Genomic DNA, 26,267 nt, shown 5'->3' on the forward strand with positions numbered 1-26,267 from the left:
GTCTCCAAGTTGCTGCTGTGATTCCCTGTATTTGATTTTGTCCACAAAACCCTGATGTGAGTCTGCCCAGTTTGAAAAAAAAAAAATCAAAAGCTACTAGAATTCTGATCTGACTGTAAGCACTGTGGTCATATCAGCAGGAATCAGATAAGAATCTGATGAAGGATCGTGTATGAAAGAGATCCAGATCAGGCTCCATGTGATTTGTGGCCTTAAGGAAAGAAAATAAAATTAAAAACTCATGTGATTCTCACTGGAGCGAAAAAGATCAGATTTGAATCACTTAATTCTGAATGTATTCTGTTTCATTGGCTATTTAGCTGCTTTTATGATCAGAACAATTACCAGTTTAACCTAGTTTTCATTTTTCCAAACCAAATATAGTCCTTTCTGGTAAATCACCCGATTGGAAATTATTTAGTTTTGGGATAATTTTTTCAGGAAATCATTAAAACGTTCAACTATAGGCGTTGTGATTACTCGTCATGGAAAACCAGACACTTTTGCGGGGAGAATGAAGACTATTCACAGTTGCACACCAGGAGCCAAACTGCGGATACATCTGAGTGAAAATAGACTATTAATCATCAAGATTATTTATTTTACATTTGATCAACCATTTAATCGATCCAGTTGTTCGTGTACTTTGAGTGCGGTTAACGCCAGATTATAAATTCATACATCTTTAAAATTAATTCATAATCATTAATAATATAGAGGACCCGTCCACAGGTACAAGGGGGGGCCCCCTGGAGACCCCCCCCCCCCCACACACACACACACTTAGTTTGGGACCAATAGAGACGTTGCACCTGCATCCAGTGCGCCTGTCGTGTTTGGGGAAAAAGTTGGCAGCGCAGCGATTACGCAGCGTGCGTCTCAAGGGCAAAGGAAACGGACCAGAGCCGCTAAAGAGGACCGTCGCCTTCCCAGACGCCCCCGGCGGACGCGCCGCTGCTCCGGATCCGGGTCGCGCCGCTGCCGCTGCCGCATCAGCGGAGGATGCGATTCTTGCCATTTATTTAAGAGGATAGAAAACGGGAAGATGCGCACGGAGGAGAAACGTCACGTTTTCACGGAGAGTGACGCCGTGGCCAGACTGTGACCGAGCCGAGGGGGGGGGGGGGGGGTAATATGCAGCTCTGTCCCTCTGCGCGGTGGAACAAGCGGTAGATTTATAACGGGGACGAATCGTGTGATTTTCTTTTTTATTAAATCTTTTTTTTTTTTCAACCACACAAAGGATTTTATGAGCGCGACCACGCGGGAATCTGGATTATCCTCCAGCCACGCAACCCGGACCCCTCGACCGGTTCCATGGGACCAGGACCGACAGACCTGCGGTGCCACAGAATAAATGCAGGAAGGCATCGCTCAAAGTTTAAATAAAGTGCGCCTAACAGCGGGAGGTTGTTGTCGGGGATTAAAACATTACTTGAGAGACACCTTTGCGGTCTGTGCGGAGATCAGCCCGCTGGAGGGAGCGTTATTTTGGACTCTGTGTTAGTTTTATAGACGTTTATTTCAGTTGTAACTACTATCAGGTGAAGTTGTTGCTTAGACGCCGAGGATGCCCCCCCGGGCGCCCTTTGAAGGAAGGGGGGGCTGGAGAGTGAAAGTGGCATTTCTAGTCCGTTAATCGGATTTGCGACAGAGGGACACAGCCAACCAAGAAAGCTTTACTTTACCCCCTTTTTTTTTTTTGATTGGCCCATAAACATTTTTTTTGCGTGCCCCCCTGGATTACCGCACAATGGGGATTATGCTTCAAGTTATTCTCGGAATGTTTCAGTTCCTCCTGCTCGCCAGGATTCCGACGTGCCACCCCAAGGTATGTGTGCGTTTTCAATCATCATATAGATTTGATTTAGATAAAGTTGTGCTCTTTTTTTTTTTTTTTTTTGAATGAAGCCGGTCTGGTGGAGAGCGTGCGGGGCTATCCCCGAGGTCAATGACCCCTGTCACCTTCAGGGAAAGGCGCGGTACTACCTGCTGAGGTGGTTTCTCTGTGCGCCTTAACCGTAGCTCGATCATTTCCTCTTTCTGTCACAATCACTTCAAGTAAAACAAGCCCCGCAAAGATTTCATCATCTGCTGCTGCAGGTGCGGAGCTAAACACGAAGCTCTACAGGTGCACAGCCCCCCCCCCCCCCATTTTTCAAATTACATATCTGCTTGATGTACAAAATGAAGACAAGCTTCCATTGTTAATTATAATATTATTACTTCCATGCAGCAGTTTATAGTGTAAATGTAGAATCTAAAAGTGAATACAAAGAGTTCTTTTAAACCTTTTTTAAGCACAGAACATCCTAACTAATGATGATTACTGCTGCAGGTTGAACATTAGGGTAAACACAATGAGTAGAATTGAATAGAGCCGCCGCTCTTTAACATGCTGAATGTCATATTATTATTCAATATTTACCCAGCAGTTGTATTAAAAATCCAATTTCGTTTTCATTCCAGAATGAACAGCCTCCTCAAATTGAGTTAATCTATCAGGGTTTGACATTTGCCAGCTGTGCACGTTTGTTAGTTATATTGGCTAGTTTGTAAATTAAATGAAATTAAATCTGCAATTAAAAGCTCATTTTATCTCAACCATGCTATCATCTATCTTGCTCAGTGGATAAATATATGCATACAGTATAATATTTATTGAAACTTGAATGGGACATGCAGTAACATGGGTCTAGCAGCGCCCCTGATGATGAAGAATATATTTATTAGATAGAATGTTAGCGTACAAGTACAGTCACACAGTAGCATGTATTACAGTACAAATAAAGTCAAACATCCTGTCTAAGAGGAGCATTTCAAAAAAAGCCCTGTGATATAAATTGGTTTTGTTTTTACTGAATACTTGAAGACCAATTTAAAGCAGTTTGTAAGAAAGCATTTTACTTTGACTGACAGTGGAAAATCATCTGTGAGCAGGAAACTTAATTTTGTCTTCAGTGAGTGCTTCATTCATTGGCATCTGGTAAGAAGGGCATTTATTAACAACATGAATCATTAGAAATTTTAGGACACGTTCACCAATCACCCTCATTATTTGTTGATTGGTCCAGATATATATCGAAATGTTGTTGCCTGATTTTGATGACTTTTTTTTGTAACATTTCACAATTTTTATGAAAATAAATCAATTCAAGTATGGTGATCTCATGATGTGCCACCCTGTTAGCTTTCTATAGATCTACAAAGACACAATGCAGCTCCTCCTGACCTTCCCTGTACCTCTCCATTGCTAGCCTCAACGCTAACATTGCGTTTGTGGTACTCTTCCTCGGCACAAAGCCATACCGCTGCTCACAAACACTCACTTCTGTCCTCCGTCTAGCCTCAACCACCTTTTCCCGTAACTTCATCGCATGACTCATCAGTTTTATCCCCCTATAGTTTCCACAACTCTGTATGTCTCCCTCTCTAGGAACTCTACACTTCCATACCTACACACACACACACACACACACACACACACACACACACACACTCATACCATGCAGAGACCTGCATATGCTATTTTGGTATTTATGTCTGGAGACTTCTATCAGGAACAGACAGTGCTCGGCAGCATTGTGGGATCCTGCCTTGACTTTCTCTGCTCTATGATGCATGTTTTATCGATGCGTCGCCGGAGACACTACATCACACACGCCAGCCTTCACCAACAGGCCTGGTCACCTTCTCCCAGCTGCTTATCTCTCACCTGAGGCTCTGCCCTGCTTTCATGCTGCTCTGACAGCTTATTGGAAGGGTTAGGTCATCCTCGTCTTCCTGTAGTGATGAAGCACAGCGTGAGAGAGATGGTGTGTGGGACACACACACACACACACACACACACATTCACACACATATACCTGTATACAGAGTCATCTGAGAGCGGCTGGGATAGAGACGTGTTTGACGATAGGCAGGGCAGATGGCACTGGGATGGCACTCAGGATCGGGTTTGTGTTTTTTGTGCCAGTTCCTTGCAGATATGGCTGCCAAGAAGAAGTCAAAGGCTTTACAGAAAAGACACGCTTACTGTCTCATCCTACAGCCACAAAATGGCTTCAGTCCCAGTTAAACTCTGATCAAAGTGGGTCAAACCAGTTTATGTGTGTGTGTGTAGAAGGGGGTGGAGCTCTTGGGGGGGGGGGGGCAACTGGACAAAGTCTACATTCCCTTACAAGTGGCCTTGGTTTTCATACATGCATAGGTAAAACGTGTGTGTGGGGGGGGGGGGGGGGGGGGGTTAGCGCTAGGGGAAGAGATAACGAAGTTTCTCTTTCTGTGTGTTACTGTAGTATTATGCATCTTCCCTTTGTTATGAACATTTCCTTTCTTTTCTAGTACCGGCTGTTTTTCCGTTCACTTGGTGCATGTCATTTCTTTGTTGCGAGGTATTTTGCATTTTTTAAATATTTGCTATTGGTAGTGAAATATTTGTGTTTTCTAGAATCTCATATAATGAAAGCGTCTGAGAAATTTAGCTGGGTAATCTGGTCGAACTGATAACGAGTCATTTGGCTGTGGCGCTTTTCTCCTCCAGAGGTCAACAAATAAATGGACTGATATTACATTTAGAATAAACTCATGGGGAGGCCTTCAAGGATCCCACTTTACAAAACAGTGACAGGCGCCTCACTGTGTCCAACGGTGGCGCGACTGAAAGTGTTTGAAATGACATCAAAGATTTTAGAGAAAAGGCTAAATGTTTTCCAGCATAGTCAGTGGAGACTGTTCCAGCTCCATGCTAAAATAAATCAGTGGGAATATGCACGAATAGAGCCTGAAATGAGGCGCGTTTGAATTAGTTGTCGTAGCGCTCCCACTCTCATACATGCATATCTGCGTATCAAAGTTCAGAGCGCTCGCCCCGTCATTTACCACCATGTATTATTGAACAAATCATTTTTCCGATCAGGTGTGAAGTCACCTTCATTATCAGTAAATGCTTTGATCTGTTGGAAGTTACCAGCAGCTTCTTTGTAATATTACCACAGATTCAGACAGGGGGACATATAATGTTTGGTCATGAAAATATTTGTATTGATCAATGAATTTTTATTTTTAGATTTATTATAGATTATAGAATAGAATAGAATATAGAATTATTCAGCGTGTGAGAGTACTCCATTATGCTTTCGAGATTTTGAGTCTTTTATTTTACTGTATTTTCTGTCAATTTTAGTTGAAGTTTTTACATTCTTAAGGTTATTATGTGTTTTTATTTTAAAAAATGTTTGTTGTGCTGAAACTGATCAATTCACAATAATATGTTTGCCATTTCCTTTTTAGGTTGACATGGTTACACAGTATATTGTAGTGCAAAACACTTCAAACACATTGACAATATACAGATATATTTTAAACCTGAGGAAATATTTAGCCGCCTTTTGGCAGATAGTCGTGATTTTTTCCCCCCACTTTGCCACGCTTGCCTTTCTGCCAGTCAGAGTGATTGAAAAGTGAAATGGTGAATGTTATCTGAGGTCAAGTTGATCTGGAAATCCTAAACCTTCTGAAATTGTGCTTTTCATATTAACCTTATCAATACTTCCACATCTCCCTCCAGCTTGTTCACTGGCAGCCTGCTGACTCCCAAAAATTCAGGGAAAGTCGGGAAGGTACGCTCCCTATTTCTACAGAAGTCTTGCACTGCTTCACGGAGCTGATAAATGAAAAGTAATCACTGTATTGATTTGTCTCCGCCAGTGCGCCGTTGGTTGGAAGTTTATTCACGGAGCGTCTGCGAGCCTCGGGACACCCTCGTGGAAGTTTGGCAGGAGTTGCCGGAGGAGACGCACCATCTCTTTGTCCCATCCTGCGTTTCGGTGAGGCGATGCGGCGGCTGTTGTGCCGATGAGGCCCTGGAGTGTGTTCCGTTGCTCACACACACACTCACTATGGAGGTACATGGTCATTCTCAGCATGCTCTACCAGTGGACACCTGTGTGCAGATTCATGGGATTTTTTTTTTCTTCTCATCTGTGTGCAGCTGATGAGAACCTCCTTCATGAAGCATGAGCTCATCGAGCTGCCCTTTGTGGAACACAGGCAGTGTGAGTGCAGGTAATAAAACACATTTTCAATAGCTCTCGATGTGTCCTTGTCGTCTCCTGACCTCGCCTCACCGCACCTTTGACTGACACCGTCTGTTTCACCTGTGCGCAGATTAAAAGCACAGTTTCAGCCAACGGCAACTACAAGGTAAATCTTTTTCCAAGTCTTCCCTCCCCACCATTCTGGAACTTAATCTCCTCTCGTCTGCTCAGTGTGAAAGAGCTGTTAAGGAATCTGTTCCATCATTCCATCCGTATAGCCATATCCGCGAATGATGCTCTTTTGATCTCAACTATGTTGTCACATAAAACCTATGCATCTATAAGCGGTATAATAGTACTGACCCACTTATCACCTACACTTTGTCATGCTCATTATATGAAGCAAAGGCCTGATTACAAGATTTTTCTTGATTTAACCACTAATATTATTTACTTGTTGTTGTTGTTGTTGTTGTTTTAAATGCGAGAAATAACTCCGCCCATGGTATATATCAGTGCTTGCTGTACATGATAATGATTAAAATGATCAGCGTCCTTCTTTGACTGGTAGTTAAAAAAAAGAAAAAAGCAAGATTTAAATGATAAATGAGTCATACATTTCAGTTTAGGCTGTTAATATAATACTTCTTAGTAACTGAGTGGAAAATAGCTTCAAGACAACAAGTGGTTGATTCAAAAATCAGATCCGTTGGAGTTAAAAAGATTCCCGTTTAGACAGCAGTGGCTTTATTGAGAATGAGCTGCACTTATAGAACAACACTGTAAAAGGAACATTTTTGTTGGGTTGCTGATGTTTGTGTACCTTATACTTGCTATCATATGATTCTATCTGAAATGTTTATGTCCCCCTGCTTCCTGTTTGGATGTGGACATAAATACAAGATTCCAATATATGTGTGTGCACCATTTATTTCACACTCTTCGTGTTTCTCGTGTTTGTGTGACGGTGCTTGCTTTCTCTAAATCACTGTCCGTGTTTGTACAAGTTTACACGCTCTGTTTTTCTGTTTTTCTTGCATTAATGTGCATGAAACTTTTTGTTTGTGTGAATTCTGTCTGTTTATATGTGTGTGCCCCTCAGTGAGTTAGCGTCTGCGACTCTTTCCCAGGATCCCCAGGGACGGCCCGCATCCTGTTGTCACCATAGTGATGATTTTATCTCCTCTGCCATGTGCTTTCTTAGACTCCTGGAACAGTGTCACGCATCCATGATAACAAATTAGTGCCCCAAAGAACAACAACAGACACAGCAGCAGCATAATCTGTTATTGATCATGTCAGTGATAAAATGGTTCATTTTGTTCCCATATTTTATCGTGGTTTATTAATGTTTTCAGATGGGATTAGAGTAGACAGAGATGGAACTCCTAAAGGTGGTTTGTAGGTGGAATCACTTTGCTATTTAACTTTACCAAATAAAGGCTGGGCACTTAAATGTGCAGCAGAATATGGATGACTTACTGTCAGCATGACTATGGAAATAAGCATCCAGAGGTTATTATTCTGTAAAAGTAGCAATGCTGTCAATACAGCCTGTAAAAAATAAAAGTCCTGCATTCAAAATGTAACTTTTATTAAATTAACTCATGTTGTGAAACTGGAGTGCCAATAACCAGCATGTCAAAATTGTACTTGAGTAAAAGTACTGACTAAAAACACACTAAACAAACGCATTAAATCATTCATTATTGTCCTGATTTAAAATCATATAGAGCCAATTGTACTGTCTGAAAGAACAGGCGGCTCGCATTAAAGTAAGACAAACACCGTTGTTGTTTGAAATGTGACCATTGCTTAACATCTTCTGATAACCAAGTGCAGAAATGAAACTTAATATGTGTTTTTTCTTTTTAATTACTAGATGAAGACAACTTTGAAGAAACCTCATGCGACTGAGGAATGACCTGAAACATCACGATCCGTTGCCGCCCAGGTGTCTAACATGCTGTATTATATATTTCCAGGCCCCACCTGAAGTCAAAAAGAAAAAAAGAGAGGGGCCCCCGACTGAAGACGACTGGAGCCACCAGAGCTTTGTATGCTGACTATTCAGGCTATGTCAAGTGTGAATAAATGAATCAAAGAAATGTTGTTGGTGTACTTACAGCCACAGCAGCCGCGATCTCACACACACACACACACACACCAGATATGACTGAATGAATTGTTTCTGATATAATTTATGGTTCAGGCTCTTAAGATGGTTGATGTAAGGACAAGGTCAGCATTTCAGAGCAAAAGCAACATTCAACCTGATGCAGTGCACCATGTTCACCATATTGTTCACCATATTGTTCACCATGCTCAATGATCCAGCGCTAGCCCCCCCCACTTTGCTGTCAGTCATTGATGGGTGGGTGTGACGTCCCGCCGCACCCACCCATCACTCAGGATGGGCTTTACTGAGGATCTGAGTGAAATCCATGTCATTTGATCACAAATTTCACCTCCACTGTCTATGCCAGAGACAGGGGGGGGGTAATCGGGATCTGAACAAAGCCGGCCCCTCTCTGCCTCATTAAGTAACTTCATTAGGACTTCCAGCCTCCCGGGAGGCAGAGCCAGCTGCAGTTAATGGACCCAGACTTTGAGACCAAAGAGAAACATCACAGGAAACTGAGTGTCCACAGCCCTGATAACTGACAGAAGGTTTGTTAGCAGGAACGGAAGCAGTCTCCTTTATTAGTCGCACAGTAGCTGCATGCGATGCGTGGGTTTATCTCAGAGTGGACCAAGGCATGTTTAAAAAACAAAACAATCTTCCATTTCATTTTTTAATCTTGCTTGCAAAATGGTTTGGGATCGCAGAATCTTTCAGAGCCTGTATTTATCCCATCATATGGCAGCGGCGATGGCGAAGTCAATCACCAGACTAGGACTAAGAAGCTAAAGACCTATTTGATGGACTGTCACTGTCATCTTCGCGTCGGATACTCGTCCTCCATGACTGGGTTTAGGCTAATGCTATCCTTACGCTCTCTTCCTTCCAGGACCCATCCTCCCCCATCCTCTCCTCCTATTCCGCCACCTCCTTCCGCCAGCTTCTCTCCCTCTCCATCGCCATCTCAGAGGGCTCATTGTCGCCCGTGTAGGGGGAGGAGGTGGGCGTTGGATGTGGCATCTTGTCGGTGCCGCTGCACCATCGGAGCTGAGAGCTGCAGCCGGAAGGGCCGGAGGCTCGACGCTCTGCGCTGCAGGTTGGGCCGCACGCAAACCAAACAGCGGCAACTCTTTACTGGTTTTTAAATCACTTTAATAACAAGAACATTTCCCATTGCTCCACTGCAATGCCAACCCAAAATCTGTCTTCTCCCAGTAGGGCTGTATTTGATGTAAAGTAAGTTGTCTGTGACAGGAATGTAACTGTGTCAGTCAAACAATGTCTCCTCTCTATTGTTTATTATTGCAGGTGTGAAGCCACGAGGACTTGAAGTGTCCACCAGCCTTTTAACACCGCCTTGTTTCCTCCTGATTCATTGTCAGCATTAGAGCCGTGGACAAATGCTTCATACATCCAATACCTCTGACCGAAGGAAATGGACCCTGCAGCGGAGTGCGGCATCATAGTCTGCGTGTGCACGTACTCAAACATCACACCAACCTCTGTGGCTTTTGTGGCGAAGCTTCTGTCTGTCCACGTGTACAGACACGCACAGTCACAACACATCCCGTGAGTGGAGGGGTGAAATGGCGGACTTTGAGAGAGACGGGCTTTGTTTGGCGGGTAGATGATGAGAATTCTGCGGATGAACATTAGATATCAGTATAAATGATCATATCGCGCATGGATAAGAGCTCTCACCCGTGGACCGGTCTCACCGGTCGCAGGTAAACCGTATACGGAGACAGACTTCAGGATGAAGTCCGCACTCATTGTTGTGGTGGATTAAAGAACACCCGTAACATTTATAGATGGAGACATCCACAGCTGGACATACCAGTGTGTTGTAGCGCGCTGAACATGAACTGGCACTCAGCGTCTCAGCATGCATGGGCCTCAAGTCGCGCTCAACACTGAGATCGAGTGTGGTCTCCCCATTGAAAGACCCAGATGGGCTATCCATGCAGGAGTTCTCTCTCTCATTCAAAGCGCTCGAGCACGACTGGCTCTCCAAGCCGCTTTCCAGCATTTGTTTAATTTAAGCCTTTTGTTTGCATCTTTTTTCGGTTCCCGGATTGAAAGCAGCCGCGTTGCCTCCCTTTGCCACTCTTTTCCTCTCTTTAAGGCAGTGAGGAGAATGACAATAATGAGGCCTGGCGGCCGTCCACTGCTTCACACATAAACATTCGCACTTTCTAATACCGGGAGCTCAGAGGACACACAGCAAACGCTGACACACACACAGTCTTAGTCGCTCTGTGACACGCATTCATGCCTATTTACACACATGCAATGTGAAATGAATGCAGGTAGCCATAAGCTTTCCTTTTGTGCCATGCCAAGTGTGCAAATATGTGACAGTTGTTTATATTTGAGATTTAATACAAAGTCTTCTCTTAATATAGTGCAATTTCAAGTTGATTGAAAAGATATTCTATATTGCAGAATGCGTCTTTGTTTTGTTTTCTCTTCCTCTTTCATCCGCCTGCATAAATAGTCGTGCTGGGTGGCCGGCTACGTTCACGCTTGCCATCTACACCAATACCCAAATGTATTGAATTCAAACAAACGACTCCCTCAGGCCACAGATGGCTGACTCTATATATATATATTATAATGTGTAACTCAAACAATCAGAGGAGCAGCGTTGTGTGCAGAACACAGAAAAGGAGCACAGAGCAATTCCCAGTGAAGCGGAAGGAAAACGTGGCTGTTTTGGTTTCAGGATTGGAAGAGTATTATTCATTTGGAACATAACTTGTTTATAGTCTGAATGAATCTCACGGTTTATCTCCGTGTTAGTTCACGACTGCCCGGCTGCTGGGAGGCAACAGCGATTTGAACTGTGACCGTTTCAGAAAGGATGGGGCGGCGAGCAGCTTGTCAGTCAGCTTGACGGCTTAAAGCCCCCCCCCGTTCAGAGGGACCATAATGGGCCGTTCAGAGACACTTTTGTCCCGTGCTAAATTTGAGAATCCAAGAACATTTCATCTGTGACTTCTGGACTCCATTACACACAGAAGGGATTAATGTCCACACATTTCTGGCACTCTAGACGATATAAATCCATTTCTATCAAGACCGTCCAGACAGGAGGTTACTTTCCACACGCGGGTCCACAGTTCAGTGTTTGTTATTATTGCCAGTGTATGCTTCAATCACTACCTCTATATCATAGCATGTTAATGACCAAGTATATAAGCATTGTTGTTATTTTCTCTGAGCTCTTTCGGGCCTCTGCTATAATAAGGATGTTTTTTTTAATTTGCATTGATCAATAACAATAGTCTCCGGTGATGGGATGTGGAAACGTAGCAGATCTCATTTTTAGCTTACAGGAGTTGCTAATTATCCGAGGGGGAGTTTTTTGTTGTTGTTTTTTTTTGTATGAGGAGAACTGAATAGATCCTCTAAGAACAGACCAAGACACTGTGAGATGATGTGGAACATGAAATAGCATTTGTAATTGATAGTTAAACATTTCGGGAAATGCACTTACCTTCTTAATGAGAATTAGTTGAGAACATTAATTAGGTGTCACATCTGTATTGTAGATATGGAGCCATATTGTCAGTTAGAATATATTTGTATCATCTATTCTATTCATATAGAATAGATTTAAGCATTTCACAACTTTTTCTTGTCTTTAGTTTTCCCTGTTACAACTTGTTTGAAACATGTTATTTACAAAATCAAATAAGTTCACGAGGTAAAACCATGTTTTTCCTGTTTAAGTATCTTCCAAAAGTGATTAACAAGTATTACATTCTGTGTTTTACGCCGTGTCGCAACATTCTTTGAAACAGGCTTAATAAAAATCCATACAGTAGCAGCTATAAAGTGTAAAAGCTAATCCTGTTAGTTTAATTAAAATGAGAACATAGTGTGAAAATGGTAAGTTGTGATGTGGGGGGTGGGGTGGGGGGGGTTGTGTTTTTGTTTGTAAATAACAAGCACTCCAGGAAATCACAGAATACAGTACCTTCAAATGGCAAACTGATCAAATTACAGTTTGGTTTTTAAATAGATTTAACCAGCAAAGTATAATGAAGCTAAGCTAAGCTAACCAGCTGAAGGGTATTTGCTGCACAGATAATGGTATCAGTCTGCTCATCTAAAGTGTCTTTCCCCAAATGTTTGAAAAGTTCCTTTTTTTTTATTCTGACAATAATAATAGATCTAGATCAACACAATAGATCTCTGCAGAAGGAGAGCTGAATATTTTTTTTACATTGATTTTTCTGTGTATGAGCTAGAAGAGGTTTGATGCATAGAGCTCTTTTAGGCGCTCCTGTTACTTGTGACCAAATTATTTCAGTCTTTTAGAAATGGTTCAGAACCATCAAATCAATCAGCAGTGAATTCCATCAGAAGCCATCTTAGCATCCAGTCCAGAGGCTCAGAGCCGAAATCAGCTTCAGACATCCGTGTGCTTTGTATCTGCACAGTCTACATTGTACTGCAGAGGTAGCCGGGCTCGAGCCTTCAGTGTCTTGGCTTATAAAGACCACTTACTAATCTATATAGCGTTTTATAATCGCCAATATCCAGCCGTGAGCTTGTGTATGACATAGTTCATACTTTAGAAATCTATTTGTAACTTCATTTCAGCTGTACTGTGCAACAAATCTCTGCATTGTACTATATGTATAAAGACAAGAAGAAAACGTACACTCTTTTTTATTTTGCTGCTACACCATTTGTGCCCGATTATGATGTATTTGTAGAATACAATGGAGTTTTATGTTGTATTAGTATATAAATGACAAGTAATCAATTCAATGTCCCTATAAAGTGTATACTGCATTGTCAAATGTATTGGGAATGATACCAGGAGACAGCCGTGATGTTACAGATGTTATTAAAGGATATGTCTTATTTTTTGTATACACATGTCATTTTCTTCCTGCCGCTGTTTACACTGTTTATCTTCCTCTGCTTCCACCTCAGCTCTTTGTTTTAACCTTTCGTTTGGCGACATACTGAAAGTTAAATAGTCACTTTTGATTCTCGATTCATCATGGGAGTTTGGCTCAGAGAAACCGTGTGTGTGTGTGTGTGTGTGTGTGTGATGTCAGGTGCTGTTATGAGACATAATATTATTTCTTCCCCTCATCTCGTTTGTTCTGCTGAGTCAGAACCCGGTCGCGTACAGAGGTTTCCCGCCCCACACCGCGTGATGAAAAATGACTGCGTTATGCGTTACTTCTAATTTACTTGACCGTTGTCCTTTTATGATATTTCAGACCTCTACTCAGCTACATTTATATTCTACTTCAGAACACCAGAAGAGTTACCTGTTTTTTTTTTTTTAATTTATTTATTAAGATTTCACATACAAAATATATGGCAGTGTAACTGCACTTGATTATTATTGTTTTTGGTGCTAATGTTGGAGAAAGGGCCTCTCTTTCATTACTTATTTGCAAAAGACTGTATAGTTGACTTTTTTTTATTTCTACATTCATGGGAGTTTTCGTGTTCCCCCTTGTCTGCATGGCTTTCCTCTGGTTACTCCGGATTCACAGTCCAAAAACAGGCGATGTTTGTGAACCGGTGACTTCAAATTGCCTTTGGGTTGCTAGTCTTTCTAAGCGTTGGTCCTGTGATGAACTGGTAACTTGTCCATGGTTACAGAAAATGGATGGAAGGACCAGATTGGTATTTCTCCATGGAAACCCTAAACTATTGTCAGCTCTTGGCTGCTGTTCAACGAACCTTCTGCCTTTAGAAGTGAGTGAGAGAAAGTGAGAACCTGAGAGTGGAGAATTGATCTGTGTATTATTAACATATACAGTACCTGTTTGCACTAGTCCAAGCACTGGAATATATGTGATGACGATGATGTCATCATTAGCCTTTTACAGGGAGGAGAGGAGAGGAGAGGAGAAAGCATGAAAAGCTGCTGCCAACTTGTCTGGCTGGGAGAACATAATGCCAGAACTAAATATAGCTGCAAGATTAGGGAGACAGAGAGTGAGAGAGGAAAACGATGGAGTGATTCATGGATCTCAATATGGAGAAGATGCTTCTGCTCAATAAAACCAGCTTTTATTTAAAGCTCTGCGATCATAAGAAACCCACCCAAAATATATCATGACTCTGGAGGATTATGAAGAAGCAGAAATACTGTCACTGTCTAACAGTATTTTGTTGCAGTATTCTGTTACAGTTGTCATATATTAATCTGACTGTATTTTCAACGGGTGGCTAACATCTCTCTCCCTGTCTGCCTCCCTCCGTCGCTGTCATCCCCTTCTCCTTCCATCTCCCAGTCTTTGAACTTGTATCAGTACTTCCTGTATTTTTCCACCTTGCTTTCTCTGCATTCAGAGTTGTGTTTTTAAAAAAACTGCAGCCATGGTTTCCTCCCTGCTTTTGTAGCAGCAGCTGTGTTGAAGCAGGTATTGGACGCTATCTGGACTGCAAGTGTGTTTTGTTTGATGGTATCAGCACTCCTGTGTGTGTGTGTGTGTGTGTGTGTGTGTGTGAGACTGAGCAAGAAAGAGAGTGACTGAGTTCAATATGTGCAGTGTAAAGAACAGCCATGTCTGTTTGCCGGTATCTGTTAATCTGACGGGGAAGTGACTTTTTAAAAACTCTCATGTGAATACAAAGAACTTTTTTTATTTTATTTTACAGAGCAAATAACCAGCATTATCTCCAACAGAAACATGGATCCGCAGGCCTTGTCTGTGTCAATGCAGTGAAGGACATCAACCTTGATGAAAGATTTACAGATCTTGTTACAGCATGGGAAACAGTAACCCTCTAAGTCAACAGGTTGACAATTTAGTGTGAACGGGGCCATTATAAGAACATCTATTCTCTTCACTTTCAACTGTTTTGCGCTATTGGCCAGAATAATCAGTTTAAGTTCAGGTTTGCCAGTGTTTACAATATGCGTGGCATAATTCAGAAATATATCTACGTGGGAAAAAAACCTTCATTTCTTTGCCGTTTAAGGTTTTATTCACTACATGCTAATGTCGACAAGCTAACATGTTGTTTTGTCAGTAAAATGTTTACCATGGTCACATTTAATTAGCACTAAATTCAAATTATACGTTATATTTTTAGGTTTTCACTAAACAAACGGAATTTTCATTTGATGGTGGTGGTGAAATATATCATCATTTGTCAAGACAATGATTGTCTCTTCTTAGAAAAACTATGTGAATCAATAACAAAAAGGGGTTGAAGAAATGCATGTTATTGACAGGAGAAAACGTGAAAAGAAATGCATCTTCTAGGGAGAACCTCCTCTCTTAATGCTCAGCTCTATTCAGCAAAAACATCACATAACATGTGTAAGGATAAAGGAGAATGTTTCAGAGGAGGAGATAAGACTGGCGGCTTACAGGTAAGTATGAAGGGTGAAGGGGAGTGGTGACGAAGTGAGTGGTGAGGGCTGGTGCACGGCATATAGGGAGGAGTGGGGCCTGGAGATTTTGCGGTTGAGGGTCTAGCAGTAAATCGGTGAGGGCATAGCTGTGGTCTGGACATGCTCTCTCCTGCCAGGTAGAGGATGCAGGTACCAGTAGGAGCGCGAGGAGATCAGAGAACCTCCAGGATGTTATCTCTCTGTCCATACTATACCTGCAGGTCGACTCATCTGAGGCAGCTACCAATCATGTTCTTTGTCTGCTCATTCTGCCTCTGCTCCCTCTCAGTTAAATACTTATTTATTCTACACGCACACAGGCATAACAGCACCACCTAGAAAATATTTAGTGTACCTGATGTTTGCTCAAACTTGTAACGCCACTGCTCAGTATCAAGAGTAGAATTTTTGCAGTTCATCTGCAAGATACTTTGTGTGAGTGAGTGCAACCTGTCGAAGTCGTAGTAGTAGCAGTAGTAGAATTATTTAAGTATTTCATATGCACTATGAAGGTTATATGTGTTCAAAAGGCAAATATTTTTCAATCAAAAATATCTCCAATATAGTTTTTTTCTGCTTCATTTTCCTCATCATTGGAAATTTTAATTCTACATCTATTTACTGATATTTCCATTGTAGACCTTACTGCTTCAGCTAATCGCTGTGCCCTGAGAGACAGATGGGACTTTTAGCCTCCGATGAGTTATAAACAACATCAAATTATAAACAAAAACGAAATCTGTCTGAATGTGACACCATGTATTTGATGGAATCTGGAAAGCGCAGCCTTATTCTTACCTGTTTCACTGAGTGGTTTTATTGAACTGCTGTTAATAACCGGAATTAGATTTTATTGATTTATAATTTCCGTTTCATATTTTTATTTTTTTGCTCTCTTGTCGTCCTCAAAAATAGAAAATAAAAGTCTACTATTCTAAATTAAATTCACGTCTATTTTTGATTTTTTAAGATAATACGCTAATCAAGAGATATGGCGACCCCTGCTGGTAATAAAATTTGCCCGCTGGGATTTTCTACATTGGTAAAGCGTACGTGGCAGTGACGTCATGCCGGATATGACGTTTACAGGAACTTTAACTCCTGGTTCGATTAGTTTTTTACCAGAAACGTCGAGTGCTATCGAAATATAATATAATGTCATTTCAAGTGAGTATGAGCAGAAACGTTTATTTATTTAAATTAAGATTCATCACCATATGATCACTTTAAGTCGAATTTTACTTCGGATAAAGCAAGGGGACATCGTCTTTAAACCCAGGATAGCTTTGTGTAGCTAATGTTAGCGGTTAGCCGGTCAGGCCGTGATCAGCTGTGTGTCGGCGGCCGGTAAATTGCTCTCGGAACCGGTCCAGATAATCGCTCTTACCGAAGCGTACACCTGGCTTCGTTGTCGGTTGTGGCAGTGTTTTGTTTTGGCGTTGACAGTTTGATTGTTGCGCATAAATCGATGTCTTTCTTAGCCCAGCTGGGAACCGTGTTGTTAGCTGACGTGTTCGAACCGCTTGATCGAATTGGTTTGATCTGGTCCGACGATAAGCTTGAAAGCCTCGACGTGTCTTCTTTTCAACACCCCAGACATGTTTGTGAACGCGTCACGGGAGGATACTCCGCCGTGGATGTGAGTTTGGCCGCACGACACAAGGACTGGAGCCCGGCGTTCCCCAGTGATCTCTGGTCCTCAGCGTGCTGGTGACCCACAACAACTTCCACGATGACGTGCCGTGACCGGACCCTCGAGTTCCAGTCGGCCTGCAAATCTCTCCAGGGAAGACCGGTATGATCATTTTTAGACTTTCTTTTTGTTCTTTATTACCTGTTATGCATGTGTGTAGGTTTAACTCCACAGAGGAGTCTAATCATTTGTCATTGTTTTGTGACAAATACATTCATATTTGATATTTCCATAAGATATTATTTATTGTCAATCCTCAAATAATGGCTCTTTCTCTCTAATCTTGTAAAAAACAAATATCCCACTCCTTTGCTATCATAGTGAAAGTTACTGCTCAGCATCTATTCTTAAATGTAAATTCTCTTCATGCTTGTAACGTCTCTTGCAGAATGGAGTCCAGGCATCGAAGCCAATCCTCAATGCACTCAAGCAACGCAGTGACTTTACGGTTATGGCAAAGTAAGTCATTCACGGTGCTTCACGGAGTACTGTAAGCATCTTCGAATGAGCTTGTAGCATGCTTTTAATTATAAATCATAGTTCTTGTCTAACCATAAGTTCAGTGAGCAGATTAATGTGGAGTTTCAGAGGAGAGATTGCACGTCAACATGTTAAGAGGATGGCACAGAACAGAGAGGGCAACCCAGGATGCATGTAGCGCTGAAACCAAAGGGATGCATCTCTCATTAAGAATAGGAACGGATAGTTACCCAGTAACGTTGAAATACTCTTTCGGAGTATGCTTACACATAAATCCACATTTTGTTGTTTGATTATTTCTAGGAGAATTGGAAAAGACTTGAACAACACATTTGCCAAACTGGAAAAGCTCACTATTTGTAAGTGTTATTTTAAAGTAATGGTTATAAGTGTTCCCGATTTATTGTGTCTGGGTCCAAAGTGCCGATTCTCCATGCTTTTGTTTTGATGTTTCAGTGGCAAAAAGGAAATCTCTGTTTGACGACAAGGCCGTGGAGATAGAGGAACTAACGTATATTATCAAACAGGTGGGTTGAATTGTTGTGCTCTACAAGAATTCTGAGCAGAGCAGGTCTTATCTGTAGCATGATAAATCTATCTATTTATGTTTGCAGGATATCAACAGTTTAAACAAACAGATAGCACAGCTACAAGACTTGGTGAGGTCCCGCAGCGCTCCGGGGGGCAGACATATCCAAACCCACTCCAACACTATAGTGGTGTCGTTACAGGTAAATTAATTAAGGCCTCATTAATGTTAGTCAAAGTGTATGGAACTTAAAGCATGTAAATCAGAAGGATAAAAAAAAAAAAATTGCAATATGGCATTTTGAATGTCATTTCGGGTCTCGTGTTTTTGTTTCTGTGAAATCATGCAATTTAAAAAATGTTGAATTCCTGTCCAAACTCTGTTCAAATAATTCTGTCTTCCTTTTCAGTCCAAGCTGGCTTCAATGTCCAATGACTTCAAATCGGTCCTAGAAGTGAGGACAGAGGTGAGAGACATTTAGTACAAGTTAACATTCAAGGACAAAGAAATGTGTACCGTAGGTTTTGTAGCGGGTCTTGTTAATTCTCCTCCATTGTTTTACATTTTACCACAGAACCTGAAGCAGCAGCGCAGCAGGAGAGAACAGTTCTCCCAGCCTCCTGTCTCAGCTTCCCCCATGATGGCCAACAACTTCAGTAAGTTCTATCAAAATCTCGGCTTCAGGCTAAGATTGTGTGATATTCACAAGGGGTCTCGCGTTAAATAGCACCGAAAGCTAAACACGGCGTGCAAATGTACATTCATGTTCACTCCATTGTACTCTTAACCTGTTTCACCTCCAGTTGAGTATTGTTAAAGTTAACTCAATAACAGCAAGCAGTGCTGTTGCCATTCAGTAACGACTTATAGATCATCTTTAGTTACATAGACGAGGATAAATGTAGATTTCTGTCAAAATATTTGGTCCCATTCTGCACCCTCTCAAATTATACATTAGTCGTCACAAATTTGGAGATTATTATCCATAAAATTACACACATCATCTTTTCGTCTATCATGAAGCCTGTGCTGGAAGTACGATTGAGTGAATACGTCTTTATCGATTCTTCGTTTTGGCTTTGAGAACATATGCAACATGTCTGTCTCCTGCTCATTTTCCCACCTAAACTAAATAAATAGCAAAATGTTCGGCTCAACCGGAGACCCTCTAATTAGCATAAGGTGCTCAAGGACGTCCTGTGAAAAGATTTACACTACCGTCCAAATGTTTCTGAACAGGCTAAATTTCCATTTACAAATTTAAACTTGCATCTAAACTGCAATTTTCAGAATATTTAGTTGTACTAAATAGCTAATCTAAATGAAAATGAGTTGAATTATTGCTGTACCGGTAATTTTATCTGTCGCAGACAATATAGAGTGTAATTATTTCAGCTGTACATTTATAATCTAAACATTTGCCATAAAGCAATACTTCAATAAATAGTTTTACATCATTTTAAAATTGTGTACCTATACATCTGCTCATGATAATGAAAATACATGCTTATGAAATGTATTGCCATCATAAGTTATTTTGTTAACATTTCTCATGTACCTTTTAGTCTGTTTCCTTAAATAATGTGATTTACATTGATCAGGTTTGTTGAAACTTACTCACAAAGGCTTAATAGATTATCAGAAGCATTGGGACTGGCAGTGGACCTTTCAAACAGCTGTTGTTAATAGGGTGCTGCTCAAGATCCTTGTGAATGATTATTTACTGTATTTGGTCATCTATAATGCAAGAATTAAAAAATATTTTAGGGAGCCGCAAAAAAGGGGCCCAGGAGCCGCATGCAGCTCGTGAGCCGCGCTACCAGGGCAATACAACCTCAAATTTAAAAGGTATTTCCCTGGACCGTTTGACTCGATCAGCGGGTATAAGTAGCTGCTATAAGTACCCGCTGATCTTTCTGCTTTTCCCCTCCACCATGGAGGACTTCTCTCTGTTTAACAGGTGCACGTATTCTGCTTGTTGTCTTTCTTTTCAGAGAGCTCTGTCCTGATGCAGGATGAGTCCAGGAGTTTGGGGGATGTGGCCATTGATATGGACTCTCAGACGAACCCCTTGCAGCTGCAGCTTATCGATGAGCAGGTAGACCTTTGGCATTTTTGTCAGACTCAGAAAAGTGGTGAAGAGATATGATTCCCTGAAGCACAAAAACGCATCTGCTAAAAATCCTTGGACTCACAGATTTGTTCTTTACTGCTTAACGTACATTATCCACTGTAAACTTTACGGGAATTTTCATCTAAAATCTTTGGAATATTTGTAACCTGTGCATTTATCTTTGTCTCTCCTTTAAAATGGTGCATCTCAGGACTCGTACATCCAGAGCCGTGCAGATACAATGCAAAACATTGAGAGCACCATTGTGGAACTGGGGTCTATATTCCAGCAGCTGGCACATATGGTCAAAGAGCAGGAGGAGACCGTCCAGAGGTAATTAACTTATTTAACTAAGATGAGAGGGAGGGGGGGAATATGTGAATGATGAGCTCATAGTTGGGAAGAGTAGGACATTTTGGGAAGAATGCTGGTTTTCCTGCTTCCTGAGAATTAGAGAAAATCGATACTTTGGTCTTGTCTGTATTGCAAAAGCCTGAGACAGGTAAAAAGCTCTGTCTGAGAGCTAGCTACTTACCGGTAATGTTTTTATCATGTTTTTAATACTAACAAAACATTGAAAGTAAAAACCAAGATCATTTTTGGTCTGTGGGTGGTTGCATGCCAAGATTATATCATTTCCAGCCGCGGCGTTTTCCCAAAGCTTTTCCGTTTAGCAGACAAATGGACTGCAGGAAGTCGCTGGGCTGGCAAAAGAAAAAGTATTTATACGCATTGAATGGTGCGGAGTGACCAAGCTTTGAGTAGCATAGCAATTACCGCAGAAAGTACTGCCGTCGGACTGAACCAGACTGCATGTACTCTAACTGCTTCCTTGATCGGCTTAGTGTTGGAACTTGTTGTACAGAAATGTTGAGAAAATTAATTTATGCAACATGCTTTGCAGGATTGACACAAACGTGGAGGACACACAGATGAATGTGGATGCCGCCCATACTGAGATCCTCAAATATTTCCAGTCCGTCTCCTCCAACCGCTGGCTGATGATCAAGATCTTTCTCGTCCTTATAGTCTTCTTCATCGTCTTTGTCGTCTTCTTCGCGTAAATGATACAGGAGCGACTGAGGAAAGGAGACTTGTATGGAGAGGAAGTGAAACTCAAGCTGTGCTGAGACGGCGTGTCCAGAGAACATATTTGAAGGACAGACTTCTCTATCAAAGAGGCAGTTTGATGGAGGCTTGGGAGACTCTTTGATTAAACAGACTATTTGTTGTTGCTGGTTTTTCCCCAAAGCCACAGACACTTTGTCTTAATTTGACAATTCATGGAAGAGTGAAATTGTCGAACTCCTGTCCGCATGGAAGAATGGAAGATCTGAAATCCCCATTTTGTATAGCAAGCCAAATACTGCTCTTTATTGTACCTTTGACCAATTATTCAAAATGGCTATAATTTAATCAACTTTGGTTTGATTCTGCAAACCGTCTTTTTTTAATTTTAAATTGATTGGTGTTTTTTTTCTTTTTCATCCCCTTTTCCTTGTCATGCAATACTATTTTCTTTTTTCAAAGCCTAACACCGGAACTGGAATTTAACCTCGGCTAATTTTGCTTCTTAGTTTTTTTTTGGACTGAAGATCACGACTGTTTCGCTAACAATTCCTCACTTTTGCCATTTGGTAATTATGTGAAATATTTTCTTGTTTTTGCTTTCAGACTTAATTTGCCAAATGAGAACTGTGACACGATACAAATACATTCGGTGGTCTGTGACCTGATGGAAGGAGGTAGTGAAAGCCAGCTAAAGGGAACATTGCTGGGATTGTTCAGGCATGAGAAAAATGTTGACGTCTGTGAAGCTTCTGCTTTAGATCAAATGGTTTGACTGTCAATCATAAAACGGGTTGGACAGTGTTAATGCGGCACATTTAGGGCTTCAGATGGACCTCCATATAGAAATGAGGTGTCTGATCAGGATCCAGCTTTAACATGAAGGGTGATCAATGCCTACGAATGAAGTGACTCATTTTTCTTTCACTGATGTAGTCGCTTCACGTCCTTCACTATCTTGTGTACCGGATGTTATAAATGACCACGGCTTTTTAAAAAGAAATGTTCTTCATATAGTTCCCAGTGTTTTTAGTCAAATGCCTTGACTTCAATTTAACAAGTATGAACAGTGAGAATGATGTATTGATAGGAAAGTGCATATTAATAAAACAATGGGGTACTGGCATTCATGGCTGAGATTTTATTGGACTAAGAGGATTAGTCAGGGGTGATATAATTAGCTGCGCTGTGCTAGGGTGCTAAGTCATGGGGGAAGTGCCAACAGGAGCAGTTTTGTCTTGTATTCAGTTAATTTACACCACTAAGATGTATAGTATATATTCGTCGTGGTACAGGCCCCGGACAGTTTGTATTAATACATAGTTTACCCCTTCAACCACAAAGTACTTATGCCCACATCGCTTTGATTCCTTTTGGTAGCAGGGCTACGAGACTCAAAAATACACATTTAATATAACTGGTTCAAATGTGTCGTGATTTAATCCACAACAAATCACACGTTGGTGAAGGAACAACTAGTACAGATAAGTTATTTAAATAATGAGACCAGTTTAGGTCAGGCCAGTTTATTTAAAAGTGTTTGCTCGATGGTCGTTCTAACAGCAGGAGATCTGAAGCCAAACTGTTGAGTTGGTTTCCTTTTCCTACGAACGTGAAGGTTAGCGAAGCTCTTCAAGAAAATCTCCCACTGGACAAATTATTTATTAATCATCTGAGCAGCTTCAGTCCATTAATGGCTTCTCTTGATTGGTAGATCTGCAACTTTGATCCAATGTCTCAGCACTACTGGATATTTCATGGTCCCCAGATGATGCATCCTAATTACTCGGGGGATGTTTCAGTGTCACTAGCTGGGTGGAAGTTGTGTGTGTGTGGGGGGGTGAAATGTACTGGATTGATTTCCAGGAAGCATTAATATTCATTTCAGTTTATACTCATCAACGAACCACATTTGTGACAATTTGGAATTGGTCGTGTGCAGGTGAGGATGCTCCTCGCCTCCCTCTCAGTCCTCCTCTCTGCCGTCTTTCATGCTTGTGCACTCTGCTCCATTGGGCTGATCTCTGGCATGCTCCGGCTCCTTCCCTTTCTCGCCCTGGCCTTGATGGCTTCCTCCTCTTCGTCTCCATCCTCCTCATCAGACCAATCCACCTCCTGCTGCAGATTGCCCCTGGAGCCTGTCATGCCACCGCCCTTGAAGAGCTGACCTGTGCGAAATTTGGTGCGGAAAGTATCAAAGGAAAGGCTCTTGCTGCGCTGCTGCTTCTCAAAGACAGTGTCCTGCACTACTTCGTTTCCATCCATTTCCTCCACGTGGTCATGCAGCACGGAGCGGAACAGTCGAGGGACCTCGTGGACCTCAGGCTCCGTCTGTGATACCAATCTCCTGAACCTACAGAGGGAGGAATTACAGTAATAATCGGTATAATGAACAGCCTGCGCAGGAAATCAACCCAGAAAAAGGAAGGCAGAGGTAGATCGATTTAACCATAAGGGTGGAAGAGCCATTACCAACAAATGGGTACTGTTATGCTGACAGGAAGCCAGCCAAGTGTGCTGGAAGGTCAATTACGTGTTGGTCATGGATTTATAGGCATTTGTCCAACAGAGTAGCGCAGTGAATGTGAGATGTAGCCGTCCGTGGTACCGACGGAACAGTTCAGTTATTGTAAAACACATTTCTATCTGCATTTAAACCCAGAACGTCTTTGCTCCACATGAAATATCAGTGCAACGATTCATGTTAGTTCACTAGGCTGGAATGCAGAAGATGAGTTTCACATCCTGAGGAGGGAAACAGTCCGGCTGTCTGTTTGCAGCAGATACAGAAGAAGGCAGCAGAGAGAATAGAGTAGACAGTGGATGGGCTGGGAAGTGCAAACAGTATATATCCTGGTGCAGACCTGGATAAAGCAAAGAATACGGAATGGTGTCGTCCATGGAAGGACAGGGTTTGACCCAGACTAGGGTTCTATACATCCTGGTGCAGACCTGGATAAAGATTTGGAAGGATTTAGTTATAATTTTTCACTTTTCCTTCATTTAAATATGTTTTCATAGCGGTTGGCTCCTCGGCCCATTTTGTCAGTAACAGTTACACCTCTGGCAACGTTGATCAACAACAACATTCTCTCCTTGTGCATCCCCGTCTTTCTCACCTGCCGATCAAAGGGCCGCACTGTGCAGGAGGGATCCTGGCACAGAGGCCCTGCAGTTGCAGCAGGTCGTTGGGTGTGAGCTCATAGGGCTGTGGGGTTGAAACGCTGGCCAGCCAGCTGTAATCGACTGTGGAGGAGGAACTACGACGTCTGCGGCGACCTTCTGTGACCCGCTCCAAACGGATGCGTTCGGTGCGCTTCACCATGGCCCCCAACTCGAGCATCAGGGTATTGGTAACCAGTTCCTCGGAGGTCCGTTGGCCGGGCACTTTGGGCTCCAGGGAGAAAACAGCAGACCAAGGAAACATCTGGGAAAGAAGGACAGAACCAGTGGAGAATTATGCCGCAGTATAAAGATAAGAAAGATTTACATATTTGCAGATATAGTCACAAAATCATAATTAATAACAAATATAAATTAATAAATGTGAATCAGAATTTAAGCTTCCATACTTAGAAACCTTTGAAATATTCTAACATCGTGGCAGATTAATCTAAAACTACTGATAAGTGTAGCACTGCAAACATTTCGGTGGCTGATCAATATGAACCAGACTTTCTTAGGAAGACCATTATTGGTTACGCCCTTGCTCTAAATATTATAGTGGAAGTTTAATTATTTTCTTACCTTCATGAAACTGAATTTACAAAGCTGCAGTGTCTTCTTTTTTTCCCACAGAAAAATCCACCTGTTGTCTGGTAAAGAATATCCTTAATCCTAGTCCAGCATGGACGTTTGAAGGGGACGCTGACTGCTGCTGGTGGCACACAGCTACCTGACTGCCTTGCTGCCTTTTACAGTCCTTGGCAGACGGTGTGTGTACTTTCTGTGAGGAGCTCATGGAGAGCGGTGCATGGTTTGGGATTGAGAATAAATGTAATCCTCTATTAATAACTGCAACTGACAAGATGAGCTTACCCCACATGAGTGTGCTCTTGGGCGAAGAGTGTGTACGGAAGGAGTTGGAATATTTACACGATGGCATGGGGTTGCTGGCTAATTAATTAAACTGAAGAGCAGTCATGAAATCTTTTTCCAGCACATTCTTTTGGGTTTTTAAACTGTTAGCCTGCTACCAAGGCACCGTGCATCTAAAAACGGTTTCTTTAGACTACTAACCATCCGAGCATTGCGCTACGATTACATAAGAGCCCACGTAATCTGTCTTTTCCCAAAAGGTGTTCGCAGTCTGTCGACTGTCTGGCATTGTGAAGCATCGTATGAACGGTTACTGCCGGCTCGTTTCTGGATTTCTGCACCACTCAGCACGGAGCCACCAAATCCCAGATTACAATCAAATCCAGAGCCTACCTGGAAGAATGAGTCTGATTGTAATTACTATTATAATCTAATTACAGCTATCTACTATGGATTTTGTTACAGGTTTAAAACTAAAAAAAAGAAGTTTGGTTATTAAGCAAACAATGTTGATATATTGATTTAAAGCATTTGGTAATTAAGAGCGACGCTGTATTAGCTACAATCATTATGGTTAAAAAAAACACACATTAAAGCCAATGCAACTGCTGTCTTCCAACAAACAACACAACATGAAATCACACCTTCAGTACATCACCCAGAGAGCGCAGACCTCTGCCAAGATGCTCATTCCCCTCATAATTAGATTTACTCCGTCCACCTGGTGATCTGGATCATCACCAAGAGGTTATAACTTGTTTTTGGTATCTTCATACACCAACCATGAAAAGTAAACGTGAAT

At 41.8% G+C, this 26,267-nt stretch overlaps 3 protein-coding genes across 3 annotated transcripts; 2 read left to right on the forward strand and 1 right to left on the reverse strand.

The window, feature by feature from the left end:
* The first annotated feature begins 1,753 nt into the window (after nt 1–1,753).
* LOC137914870 (vascular endothelial growth factor A-like) lies at nt 1,754–9,490 on the forward strand. Its single transcript, XM_068758365.1, has 8 exons — nt 1,754–1,831; nt 5,570–5,621; nt 5,710–5,906; nt 5,993–6,066; nt 6,169–6,204; nt 8,024–8,095; nt 9,050–9,256; nt 9,469–9,490. The coding sequence occupies exons 1-8, from the start codon at nt 1,754–1,756 to the stop codon at nt 9,488–9,490; spliced, it is 738 nt and encodes a 245-aa protein (XP_068614466.1).
* A 7,786-nt stretch (nt 9,491–17,276) lies between these two features.
* Nucleotides 17,277–22,548, forward strand: LOC137914859 (syntaxin-5-like). The gene is made up of 10 exons (XM_068758354.1): nt 17,277–17,339; nt 17,626–17,696; nt 18,021–18,076; nt 18,174–18,244; nt 18,332–18,448; nt 18,656–18,712; nt 18,821–18,906; nt 20,245–20,344; nt 20,571–20,692; nt 21,264–22,548. Exons 1-10 carry the CDS (start codon nt 17,277–17,279, stop codon nt 21,421–21,423), a joined length of 903 nt encoding a protein of 300 aa, XP_068614455.1. The 3' UTR covers nt 21,424–22,548.
* An 868-nt stretch (nt 22,549–23,416) lies between these two features.
* On the reverse strand, nt 23,417–24,854 carry LOC137914872 (protein RD3-like). The gene is made up of 2 exons (XM_068758368.1): nt 24,547–24,854; nt 23,417–23,780 (listed from the first exon to the last, which is right to left on the reverse strand). Exons 1-2 carry the CDS (start codon nt 24,852–24,854, stop codon nt 23,417–23,419), a joined length of 672 nt encoding a protein of 223 aa, XP_068614469.1.
* Between the last annotated feature and the right edge of the window lie 1,413 nt (nt 24,855–26,267).

Source organism: Brachionichthys hirsutus, unplaced genomic scaffold, assembly GCF_040956055.1.
Source record: "Brachionichthys hirsutus isolate HB-005 unplaced genomic scaffold, CSIRO-AGI_Bhir_v1 contig_1472, whole genome shotgun sequence".
Lineage (NCBI taxonomy): Eukaryota > Metazoa > Chordata > Actinopteri > Lophiiformes > Brachionichthyidae > Brachionichthys > Brachionichthys hirsutus.